The sequence below is a fragment of the Polypterus senegalus genome, chromosome 14 (assembly GCF_016835505.1).
Source record: "Polypterus senegalus isolate Bchr_013 chromosome 14, ASM1683550v1, whole genome shotgun sequence".
Classification (NCBI taxonomy): Eukaryota; Metazoa; Chordata; class Cladistia; order Polypteriformes; family Polypteridae; genus Polypterus; species Polypterus senegalus.
In genome coordinates, this window is record NC_053167.1 from 110657930 (window position 1) to 110671567 (window position 13638).

Sequence of the window (13638 nt, forward strand, 5' to 3'; positions counted from 1 at the left end):
GCTTTTGAGGTGCTTTTGGTCTACTTCTCTGTGTCAGGCAGCTCCTATTTAAGTGATTTCTTGATTGAAACAGGTGTGGCAGTAATCAGGCCTGGGGTGGCTACGGAAATTGAACTCAGGTGTGATACACCACAGTTAGGTTATTTTTAACAAGGGGGCAATTACTTTTTCACACAGGGCCATGTAGGTTTGGATTTTTTCTCCTAAATAATAAAAACCATCATTTAAAACTGCATTTTGTGTTTACTTGTGTTATATTTGACTAATGGTTAAATGTGTTTGATGATCAGAAACATTTTGTGTGACAAACATGCAAAAGAATAAGAAATCAGGAAGGGTTATTATTTCAATGAACGATCTTATTGTCGAGCACAACTAGTGTTGCTATTTATCCCCACTATACCATGGTGAAATTTGCTCATGCATACACATATTATAATAATAATTATAATAATAATAGTAATTATTTACATTTATATAGCGCTATCCTCTCTACTGAAAATGCTTTGCAAAAGCACACAAACCTGTGATCACCTTACTGAGAGTCAGCAGCAAAGAAGCTAGTTTGGAGCAAAAAGGGTACGTAATTACTATTATTGTTATTTTTTGTAAATCAATCAAAATTATACCTATTTTTTGTTAGATCTGCAAAAAATATCAATAAAAGGAAAATAATCTTGCCCTTTTCTAATAACTCCTGCTAAGTCCCGTTTTGATGTCATCTACAGTTTAGACCTCTGGGTATTTTTATAACAGTGTTTCTGATATTGCAGCTTCTCAAAAAATGTGCATCTCCTTGTCGACTTTAACATAACCTCGCAATCTTATTTCCATTGGGCAATTCTGAGATGTGAGCTGAAATTAAAAGTAAAGGAGGTGGACCTAGTCTATAATGCGGTCCAGCCAAGCAGCTTCAGATAACTGCAAATTGTTTAACTGTTGACATCTCTATCATGATGATAAAAACAGTCAACTTTGGGGGTAATATTAACAAATTCCAAAAGTCAGAAAAGACCAAACCTGTACTTGCAAACATTTGTGTTGCCCTCCATGGATTCCTACGTACAGTAACTGGTTGATGGGTTGTTAGAGTGTCATAAACAGTATGTGTAGTAAGAGGCCTGGACTGCTGTGGACAGGCTTGAGGTTATCTTCAGTGATGAATCCCTCCTCCCTCACACTGATGATCACCAGATTCACATATGTGGAAGAGGTGATGGTAGTGCAACTGAGATGACCACCTGTAGTGTCCCATCTAGAGAGTGGTATGCAGCTCCATCATCAACAGTTCCAAGTCATCTCTGCTCTATGTCAGGGGCAGTGTGACTGCTATAATACGTTAGGGAGATCCTGTCTCCGGTCTTATGACCTTTTGTGGTTCAATTTTCTAATATGATAGTACCCAGCCACAAATATGCTCAGTCTCTAGGGAATGCCAATGTGAGTTCAGCTCCTTTACTTTCACAGCCTTGTTTCTTGACCTATCATGAATAGTGCATGTTTGGGACATTCTGGGATGCCAACTGTAGTCCTCTCCTCATGATAGAGGAGCAGGTTTACAATGCCTATATGTACATGAAACAACACACTAATGTGCACTTGTAGGCCTCCATAACAAAATCAATAGACATTTATATGTAAACTATCTTAATAAAAAACAAATGACCTCCTTGTGTAGTCCTGTTCTGTCCCATTAAATTGGTCCAGAGCTCATTTTTTTCCAATCATTTATTTTTCCCAAAAAAGAATTGACCGTGTCCTTCAGCATGTGTTACAGGGCTGATTTTGCATGCTGTTCATTCCCTGATTGAATGCAGTTAGAGCTGCGCTGAATACTTGTAGTTATGTTGAATTGGTTCACTGGGGATGTCAGGCTCCTTCAAAGCAGTGTCTTGTCACCCCTTCAGTTTGTGGTTTTCATGGACAGAACAAGATATCCCATCACAGAGTAGGATATGACAGTGTCCAGTTTGGGAGACTAAAAATCACATTGTTGCTTTAAGGAAATGATGTTGCCTTCTTTGCCTCACCTGATTGTGTCTTTCAGTATGCACTCATGTGATTTGTTGCCAAATGTGAAGAGGCTGAAATGAGGATCAGCACCTCCAAGTCTGATGTCACGGTTCTCTCTTTGGAAAGACTGGATTGCTCTCTCTAGTTAAGATGGAAACAACTACCCGAAGTAGAAGAGTTCAAGTATCTTCAGATCTTGCTCACAAGTGATGGATAAAGGAAAAGTGAGACTGACAAGCTGATTGGCGCGCAGCAGCTATTCTGGAAGCACAGTACCGCTCCGTGGTGGTGAAGGGGGAGCTGAGTCTAAAGACAGAGCTCTCAGTTTACCAGACGATCTACATATCCTGTTCTCACCTGTGGTCAGGAGGTGTTTGTAATGTCCAAAGGAATGAGATTGTGAGTGCAAGTGGCAGAAAAAAGTTTTTGATAGCTTGAGATGCTCAGCAATTCTGAAGAGCGTCAGAGTGGAGTCACTGCTTCTCTGCATTAAGAGGAACCAGTGGAGGTGGGCTGGAGATGTTGTAAGGATGGTCCACTGGCAGCCCTAAAGCTGTCCCAGGCACTTCCCAATAATTGCAAACCATGCGGCATACCAAGACTGGCTGGACAGATTATATTTTTCTGATGGTTTGGGAACAACTGGGAATGCCTCAGGAACAACTGGAATCTGCAGTCAAGGGATCTGACCTCCTTGGCTTGTTACTACTGCAACCCCCGCCAGGAAAAGTGGCATCATAAAATGAAGATGATGATGATAATGATGATGATTTGTCACATGTTACCTGTTCTGAGCAAAAATCCACTCTATATACATTATCAATTAAAATTGTGTGTTACATTTACAAGCAGGTTCATTTCTTTCATTAGTTTATCTTTTCTGTCACTATTGTTTCTCAGTAACTATTTCCAAGGAATTATAGACAATTGTAAAAAAATGCGTAATACTAAAAAAATATTGCAAAACTCAAGTGCTATATTTTAATAGTTCATTAGAAAAAGAAATGTGACTTTTTTCCTTGATTAATATCTATAATTCAAAAGATTGGAATAGGAAGCCTACCTGTTTCTCTCTTTACTGAGTGCATCATGCTTGTGTTGCACATCTCGCCTTGGGCTGTGAGCCAGAACATGTAAATCGTTCCACACTGCAAGTGTACGACATCTTGAGAAGTATCATTGGTGACCAGGGAGGCAGTTTTCCCATCCGGACTATCAACTGATAAAACATAGGACCGAGCTCCTTCAGTTTGGTCCCACAACACTGAAATCAGGTTTCCTTCACAGTACAGTTGAACATCCGCAATCTCCGGTGTACATGGTGCTGCAATAATCATTAGAAATGATTAATAATACAGAGAATTAGTTACAATTTCCGATCAAGATAGGCTGCAAAACCGCTGACCAAGAAATAAGATAAATTACACAATATTCTTCCTATAGTCAAAAACAATGATCCTGAATTTGGATTCACTAAGTTCTGGTTTGTGGCACAGTGGTGCAGCGGGTAGAGCTGCAACCTCGCAGTACGGACACCTGGGCTCGCTTCCTGGGTCCTCCCTGTGTGGAGTTTGCATGTTCTCCCCTTGTCGGCGTGGGTTTCCTCCGGGCGCTCCGGTTTCCTCCCACAGTCCAAAGACATGCAGGTTAGGTGCATTGGCGATCCTAAATTGCCCCTAGTGTGTGCTTGGTGAGTGTGTGTGTGTGTGCCCTGCGGTGGGCTGGCATCCTGCCCAGGGTTTGTTTCCTGCCTTGCGCCCTGTGTTGGCTGGGATTGGCTCCAGCAGAGTTAGGATATAGCGGGTTGGATAATGGATGGATGGAAGTTTGGGTTTATATTGTGTTCACGCCAATTTTCTGAACCTGCTGCTGAGGGTCAAGCTAGCAATAAACTAAGCGGATTCCCCTTTACCAACCAAAGAACTCTATTTTAATTTGTGGGTTTCTCAGGCCTGCTGAGATATAAAATACTCCCAGTATGGAGTACCTATTTTTCCTAGATACTCAAGTAGGAGGAGGCTGAACGCCCATTGCCACACCCACCACTCAACAAACCACCTGGATTGGGGCCCAAGTGCAGCGGGCGACACCTCAGCAGCACACTGGAACAGCCTCTTTGAATCTGGGAAAGCAGCGGTTGAAGTCTGGAGTCCTACTGCATGGCATTGTTCCTGTCTTGGGTAGACCCGCTCTGAGCACGATACAGGGCCATCCTTGAGTAAAGATGCAATATGACAAGCCTGAATAAAATATTCAGATTTGACCCACATGAACAGTTCTAATACAAAAAGACTTCGACAGAGACAGGAACATCAAGAGCCATTTCTGGGAATCAGGTCTGCCTGGTGACTAGGCTAGCGATGGGAGATTCCTGAATGATCTGTGCCTTTTTCAATGACTCTTTTCACTGAATTGTGGGATTTGATTCACAAATGGTGCTAAAGAGCATGCAAGAAGCTCTCAGCCTCTTTTGTTTAGATTTTCAAAGTGTAAATTCAAGTGCGTCATGTTTCAGTCATGGCTCTTGTTCACCTCACTTAGTATTATCCGAAAAGTATCATAAATCATTATCAGGGAATGAGAACTCTGTGATTGATCAAGAGAGGATGTTTTGTATGCAGCACTTACAATTTCAAAAAAATATGCAGTCTCTTGGACACATCAGCAAAGCAACACAGAGTATATTAGTGCAATTAATTATAATTTTTCACATACTTCAGATTAACAAAGACCAAAAATTATACAGCTTCTTGTAAATTAGTATAACTCCAACAATAGAACCATAACTAATTTCCCCTTGGGATTAATAATCTATCTATCTATCTATCTATCATATAGTGCCTTTCATCTATCTATCTATCTATATCTATCTATCTATCTATCTATCTATCTATCTATCTATCTATCATATAGTGCCTTTCATATCTATCTATCTATTATATAGTGCCTTTCATATCTATCTATCTATCTATCTATCTATCTATCTATCTATCTATCTATCTATCTATCTATCTATCTATCCATCCATCCATCTAACTAATAACTCTTGCACTTACACGCTGACTAAGAAATTGGTAGATTAGGTGAATCATGTCTATGAGGTTTAGAGAATCCCTTCTGGAAACTGTAATTTTTCTCCATTCATTATAGCAAAAATTGCTCGTGTTCCACCAAATTGGTCAATAATCCTTGTGTTTTGCTGTTTAATTTGTTTAATTTTCTGGCCTTTGAAAATTGCCAGTTTAAAGGTTTCTTTAAAAGAAAACACTATCTTTTCTTTTCCCAGAAGTACACTCACAACATCCTAAACACATGCTTTGTAGGTAAAATGAACTACTTCCACAAATCTCTGTAGTGCACAATAAAGAAGTGTGCTCACATGAGGTCAAGCCTTATGAACTGAAGACCTGTCCACTACACCAGGCAGGAGTCCATCCTAGTACGAGCTTATTCATTGGCTACCATGGTGTTGCCAGTAATATATTACTATTGTTTGTGCTATGAAAGACATAGACATTTAGAGACTTTAAAAGTTCAAGAAAATTGAGGGAAAACATCAGGTGGAAATTCTGTTTTATATCTGAGGTGCCTCAACAAGCAGAAGGTCAATTTGCTGGTGCATCTTCACAAAAAAACCCTGGAAGGACGGCAGTTGTGGATTAATGTCCAAAGGATGAGGAGAGAGGCAGGCCTTCCGCTCAAAAGCTCAACGTTGCTTGAATGCGCTTGTCTGTCATGCGTAAGAGTATTTTCCAGAAGTGGTTTATCTCACAATATTTTAACCAAAATACATGTGTGCGGGACTTTGTGTGCATACAGCTGGATAAATGACATTTGATACAAAGAGTCTTTAATTATTTCATGAACAATTTCCTATTGTTCACTGTTGCTTAATATGTGTCTCCATTGAAGCCCATTGTTTCAGGAATTTTGTAATCTTTTCCTTCTCCACGAAAGCATGAAATTGAAAGTTTTTCTCAATCTTCACTACAAACAATGCAGCGTAAGTAACTGGTACCAAAAATCATCATTTTTGTGTGGAGAATTCTTTTAAATAAAAATACAAATGTCAGTCCCGGAGGCCAACTGTGGAAGAAAAAAATTCTTTATGTCTTTTCTATTAATTTTTTTATCCCATTGTTTGTTATTGTTGTTATTATTTATATTATTTGTCTCATTATATATTTTGTCTTAATTTCGTTTCTATGTGAGTAAATATGTTCTTTGATATTCCTTGTATTTTGTGGGTGGATCCCCAAGAGGCGGGGCAACCCTTCCATCACAGTTAAGGGACCGCCCCAGCCAATAAATAAGTGACAATAATAAAGGCTGGGAAGTGAAGTCCCTCTAATGTTCATTTGAATGTGCTTTAATGGATTTAGGTGGGTCTTGTATTTGTGTTTTCTTCACATTTGTTTTTTGTTCTGATGCTCAACTTTTATTGCTGTGTTTATTGTTTATTATTTGTTAATTTGCTGTTTATTGGATTATTTTGGTGGATGGTCTTTTGGCCTGGAACCCTTGCAGATTATATATTTTTTCTTTAATCCTTGCCATCTGACCGCATCATAAGTGTAGATTAGAAACTTAAAAAATAATTCTATATTTATTTCTCTTAACTGTATAACTTTCTTTTGTAAGTATGCATCATTTATTTATTCATTATAATTCTTATCTAAATTGAATTTGTTTTTCTTTGCATTTTTTCTTTGACATGCTGTATAGCGGTATAAGCTACTCCTTCGCATGAAAATGTAGTATAAAACTAAATGTTATTGGATTTCATTTTGGGACTTTGTTACTTTGGATTACCTTTTAGAGAAGTTCTTATTGCCTCTTTTTAGCTCTTGTTTACAATTTTTGTTGTCTGTTTGTCTTGTCAAGTAAATCCTACATTCATGAAAAGAGTTTTTGAGAGTATTTTAGGACATTTCATATGCATAGAGTATATTTTTGTACTTTGAGAGTTACGTGCATCTTAACCTGGTGCAGGCCAAAGCCAGCCACTCGAGTTTGACCCAGGCTGCTTTTCGATGCTCCTCCTCTGGTCTGGCTGTTGGGAGTCAGACTTGCTTCCCTGGCTATTTAAGGCCTCGCACCACTTTGGCTATTTTGCATGGATAATTACACGTATTATGACGTGTCACACTGTTACATGATGGTAATGAACATAACAAGCACCTAAAACAATGCCACAAAATGGCGATGCCCATAAGGAAAACAAACTAGAATCTTGCAAAGATGTAAAATATTTTTAACTATGTGAAAACAAATTAAAATTACAAAATTAGATACAAAATAGAAAGTAAAGACTCTTAATATCTATTATATAACCACTGTCAATTCACAGTCAGTCACAGTGGAAGCTACTTAGCACCTTCTATGACGTATAAATAAACATAGGGATATGCAGAGAAACTCTTACCTGTTTTTATTTGAGACCCCAGACTGTTCGCACTGCTGCACTCGCCATTAATCGCTACAGCTGTCACTATGTAGATGCTGCCACAGTGCAGGTCCATGAAGACACACTCTGTGCTGTTTGTTGTGCACGTGTGTGTGTGGCCATCATCTTCTGTTGCTGTTGCCACATAGACTTGCGCCCCAGGTTCCAGGTCCCATGACACTGATCCAAACTTGGTCAAACAGTCAAATTTGACTTCAACATTCATTGGAGGGCATGGTCCTGACAAAACAGACATGTATAGTGACACAAAATGTGTATCAAATGAACAAATATATATACACATGTGAAACTACAGACACCAGAACTTCTGATTATAGTGGGAAGAAGGGGCGTAAACAGTTGTATTTCTTGAAGAGCAAATGTTGTTAGTAACATTTGAATGAAAGGATAGAATGGGGTGAGCCATAATGGCATTTTGCTGTTCTATTCATTGTGTGCCCCCCTTTAGACCTGTAGAACTATCAGTAGCAGACAAGAAACTTGCCCCTGTAATTGTTGTGCCTGAGCTCCTTAATGTGGCAATGCTATTAATGATATGTTACTTGTTTCTAAAGTTGCCTATATGTTGAAAGTTAAGTTGGCATCAGAAGCCAAGAAAGAGAGGTCTTGTACATGCCACAGTTGGATGGTAGTCGCCACTGATAGGCGGTTAACTGCAGAAAGCAAACAGGTCACTTCTGCATGGCAGAGCAAGAATTACAGACTATCTACAGTAAATTCAGAAAGTATTTAGTCCCTCTTTACTTTCTGCACACTTTATTTGGTTGCAGATTTAATAATAAATGGGTAAATTTGCCATTTTTGCCCATCAATCTATACTCAGTAAGTGATAATGACAAAGTAAAAATATGTTTTTAGAACGGTTTGCAAATGTATTCAAAATCAAAAACTAAAGTCTAATTATAATCATGTAAGACTCTTTGCGGTGGCACTCCAGATTGTGCTTAATTCTCTTTGAGACGGGCCTAGAATTTGATTGGAATTCACCAATTGAAGGTTCCAGTGTCTGAATCCAATGGAACACTTCTGGGATGTGGTAGAACTGAAGATTTACAGCATGAATGTGCAGTTGACATATCTGCAGCGATTGTGTGATGCAAGCATGTCAACATGGACCAGAATCTCAAAGGAATGTTTCCAACATCCTGTGGAATCCATGCATGAAGGCCTTACCCACTATTAGTATAGCGGTCCTAAGAATTGTCACGTGTACAGAGTACAGGGAAATTCTTACCTGCGTTTGCTAATTGATGCCTAACTCATCACCACACTCCAGCATCACCATCACTGACTACCTTGCCTTGAAACTTAATTCTTCTTGACCTCAAAAATCTCAGATCATATTTATTAATAGATGAAAAGAATATGGAAATGTGTCTATTTTTTGTTACTTTTGTGAAAATTATTCATTAAACAGGAATCAGTCCTGGTCATTGCGGAATATGGCAGATGATTAGGGTGAATAATCCTGTCCACAGAACAAATGATGCAAAAGATGGCAGGCAAGTTGTTGCAAGGCCTCCAAGTTACTAGGTGGGAACAAGGGCTTTCTGTTTGTAGAGGAGGAGACCATATTGCTGCTGTAAGCAGAGAAAGGCTACAGAGATCTGGCACACAAGCTCGTGTGACAACAGACTACACTGTGTAGTCCCTTTAAGAGAACAGAGTGCTAAAGGCCGGACCCTTAAAGGCTGCTAAAGGCATAAGGATTCAGAGATACCAGCAGTCTCTAGGGGGAGCTGTAGCTTACAAAACCCCACCAACCCTATGGACAGACATTATAAGTGATCTCAGACCAGAGGAAAGTGTGAATCTTCAGTCGAGGGTAGAGTTGTGATGAATACTCAGTGGTAGAAGGACTGGACCACAACCATGAGAGACAGAGAGCAGGAAAATATGAAAAACTGATCATTTGGCAGTCATTTTAGTTGGGCAAGTGGGTGACCCATCACATTGATTTTGGTTATTGTTCGGTAGCTTTATACTTTGTGTTTTCCCTTTTTTGTAAAACCTCATGAATTTTAAATGGAACTCCATGAGGGAACACCCAACTGTGACATTGCTTGGTATGATGTGTATGGTTTATTTTAAACATGTTCTATACAGAAATTCATATATATATGAATATTCCAACCCTCTGAATCTGAACACAAGGTCACGGGGGTCTGCTGGAGACAATCTCGGCCAACACAGGGCACAAGGCAGGAACCAATCCTGGGCAGGGTGCCAACCCACCACAGGACACATACAAACACACCAAGCACACACTAGGGTCAATTTAGAATCGGCAATCCACCTAACCTGCATGTCTTTGGACTGTGGGAGGAAACTGGAGCGCCCGGAGGAAACCCACGTAGACATGGGGAGAACATGCAAAGTCCACGCTGGGAGGACCCGGAAGCCCTGGGTCTCCTAACTGCGAGGCAGCATATATATATATATATATATATATATATATATATATATATATATATATATATATATATATATTCATCTATCTATGTATTTTGAGTGTATCAAAAGGTAAATAATCCTCTAAGATATTGTTGGCTTATTGCTTGAATTATTTGACTAATTTGGATACGTTGATGGGATGCTACATTAGCTTGCCTTTTTTCTGTGCAGCACAAACTATAACACCAAAATATTTTCATTTATTAAGAAACACTGTTTAAGATCCATTTGTCCCTGAAAAAGCTTACACTTTGAATATGCTGAGAGGTAAAACAGATATGATTGCTTCAAACAATACCTGTAAATAATTTAAATGCACTGCTCTTAAATCCTGTACATCCTCTGCCTATTGGTGTCACTGTGACATCGTAAGTCCTGCCACACTGGAGATCACTGAGATGGCAGCTGGTGTCCTGGGTGCTGCAGCTGCTGATCTGTTCACCGTTCTCTTCTGCAGAGACATTGTAAGACACTGCCCTTTCACTGGCACTCCATGACACTGTTGCAGTCTTATTGTTACAGTCCATCACTGCAGCAACATTTTCAGGTGGACATGGAGCTTAAAAAAAACAAAATAAGTGAAAAAAGTTAGAACATTATTTTCAAAAAGAATAAAGGAAGGGACCAAAGGGTAGTGACCAAAGGATAATCTGGATAAAAGAGTAATAGAGTGAGATAATAACACTGGATGACACATTGCTTCAGAGGTTTTGTTTCCTGAAACAAATTGATTGTGATAGACAGCTTCACGCTGAACACAAATATAGTTTTAGATTGATTATATCACACAGGAAAATTATGAAACATGAAATTAACATTTATTAAACTCAGTAGGGTTAATTGCTTACTGATGCTAACACACGACATTCATTCAAATCAGCTAAAAATGCTTTGCTGCTGATTTCCATTTGCATTCAGCATCTGACGCTTCTCTAATGGACTCAATTTCCAGTCACATTGTTGTTCCAGAGATGCAATGTTGTGATTGTAAGGGACGGCCGGTAGCTCAACCCAACCAGAGACTGGAAAGAGGTGGGATGGCAACTATTTTGGGACATTGCCTCCCTCAGGTCTCTAGATGGCAGCTTCCCTACAGTGTAGTGGTGCCCTAGATTCCCACAGGGCACCATGGGTTATGGAGTTCAGCATCACAGCCCTGCTGGATACCCTGCTGGTGGGAGATGATGTTCTCACCTAGCCTGGAAGTACTAGTAGGTCACGAGGACGGAAGCCCTGAAGTACTTCCGGGCTGACTAGAAACATGAATTCTCCATCTGACCTGGAAATGCTGACAAGTCACATGGAGAAGAACAAAAGCACTTCCAGGTCAGGCACTATAAAAAGGACTGATGAAAACCCAGCAGGAGTGGCTGTGGTGCTTGGAGGGCACTGTAAGTGGGGAAAAAAGTTCATTCAAATACTGTCCTGTGTCTGTCTTTTGGGTTTAAGGGTCAACAGTGGCCCCTAGTGTCCACAGATGAAACCTTTCACCATTTTTGTTGAATACTGCACCAGAATTAGCAGGAGTATAGTCCAAGTGTGAATGTCAAAAATGAATCTTTAGCGACACGTTGCACTTCATGCTTGAGTATGCCTGGAGAATGTTGTCCACTAGTTGAATGTAGTTTTGTGCTCTGTGGTTGCCAAGAAAATTCTCAATAACATCCTTGAATACCTTCCAGGTGATTGTCCCCCAAGTCCAACTAGCTGATCTTCAAACTGATTGTCATTGTGGACTTGTCTATTTGGGACAGTTTGAATAGTTGCTGAAGAAACAAGCCTAATGGACTGAATGGTCTCCTCTCGTTTATCAGATTTCATACGTTCCTTTATCTGATTTGTGGACCAATAATATAACTTAATTAATTTTGGTAGCATTTATTTCTAGAATGTTCTGTCTCAAATATCAAAATTTTTTCTTACTTGTTCTTCGCCTTCACAAAATTTTCATCAGTCCATGTTTTACAGTATGCACTAATCCCCTGGTCAATATGACTAAAATGTTACAATTTTGCATCATTTCTCTGCTTTCAAGAATTGCATTACTGTATTTTAAATAAAAATTTTAAAGTGTAGGGTTTTTGACTTTATGTATAATTAAAACAAAAAGGTTGTATCAATTACATTGAAAATATGAGCTCCAAAGTACTCTGTCAGTGTAACAAAAGCGGGTCCACCTGTGATTTCAGCTAGCTGCATGGACAAGAGAATAAAATCTCCAGGTTGTGTCTAACGCAACATGGCTCTACAAGGTAAAGAATTGCCTGAACAAACCAGATTGTGAGACTTCATATAGATGACAGAGGATACAAGAGCATCAGTGGGCTACTGAACATAAATCAAAATACTAGAGGTATAGGAATAGCCACACAACTGAAAACAGAAGGCGCAGAGGCCATCCTCGTAAAACGATGCCATGCACAATTTACTATTTAGTTAAACTTGCATTGAACAACAGGCAGGCAAGTGCTTCTGACGTGGCACAAAGATTATCTATGGAAGTTGATGTTTCAGTGACTGCTCAGTGCAAAGAACATTCCATGAAGCTAAACTCTTCAGACAGTTTTCAAGATGAAAACCATTGCTTGCAAAATGGCACAAAGCTACACGATTAAATGTTACCAAATTACATGAAAATAAGCCTGATGAATATTAGCAGTACTTTGTTTAGTAAGATTAAACCAAAATAAGTTTGGTTGAGATGGGGTCCAGCATGTGTGGCGTGGACCTGGCCAAGATCACCAAAGTGACTGCCTTGTGCCAAACATGAGACGTGGAGGTGAGAGTGTGCTGATCTTAGGGCTGCACAAGTGCAAAAGGTGTAGGGGAGATGACATTTATAGGTGGCACCATGAATGCCTGTTTGTATACCCAAATATTGAACAACAAGGTGACGCTCAGTCTCTAAAAGCTTGGCAGGAGAGGAATTGTAAAATATGACACTGATTCCAAACACACCGCACAAATCACACATGAGTCTTTAAAGAAGACGATATGACCAGACTTGAATCCAGTAGGGGCATCTGTGGGGTATTTGTAAATATAAATATAAATATTTGTAAATATGTGTGGGGTAAAGTGAAAGATAGAACAAAAAGAACATAGATTTGCCATAGATTTGTACAAGACAGGGATCATCCATATGCTGGAGGATGTAGGGACATTAGGGGAGGTCTTCATGAAAAGTAAAAAAAACTAATAATGATAACATAAAATAAATATGCCCACTGGTCTTTGCTATAAATATGTTTTCTGTATGATTCCAATAATTGTGATCATTTTTATTATCAAAATTGCTAAATTTGCGCATTTCCTGTTCAAATGGAGAGAAACGCAAGGTGCAGCAGAGACGAATCTCACCTTACCTCGGATTGTGCAAATTCTCACACACGAGGTTGATACATGCAATTGGCGCATGCCTGTTGTATATCTCCAATAAAATGTTTAAAGGAATGTTTATTAGACACCCCGACTTTCCACAGTCTGGCTGATATCTTTAATGATGTGTGTGACATATCTAGTCATACTGATCGGACATAAAACCTCAGTGAAAAGGTACAGGGTGAGGCAGGCAGTACCATGCTGCACTGAAGGGGGCGCATGTGAGCCCAACAGGTGCTCGTTGCTGCTGTTCTTCTACGCTGAGGCTCTCGGCACCAATAAGTTAGCAATATCAGAAAGTCCAGTGCACTGCAGTGGTCCAT

The 13638-nt window shown here is 39.5% G+C and overlaps 1 protein-coding gene across 1 annotated transcript in view; it reads right to left on the reverse strand.

Moving 5' to 3' along the window:
• Positions 1-13638, reverse strand: part of LOC120514791 — a 217889-nt gene that overhangs the window by 132894 nt on the left and 71357 nt on the right. Inside the window, exons 17-19 of the mRNA XM_039735347.1 lie at positions 10233-10493; positions 7439-7699; positions 3077-3337 (exon numbers count right to left, since the gene is read on the reverse strand). Of these exons, the coding sequence (XP_039591281.1) occupies positions 3077-3337; positions 7439-7699; positions 10233-10493 (783 nt within the window). The remainder of the gene's footprint in view (positions 1-3076; positions 3338-7438; positions 7700-10232; positions 10494-13638) is intronic.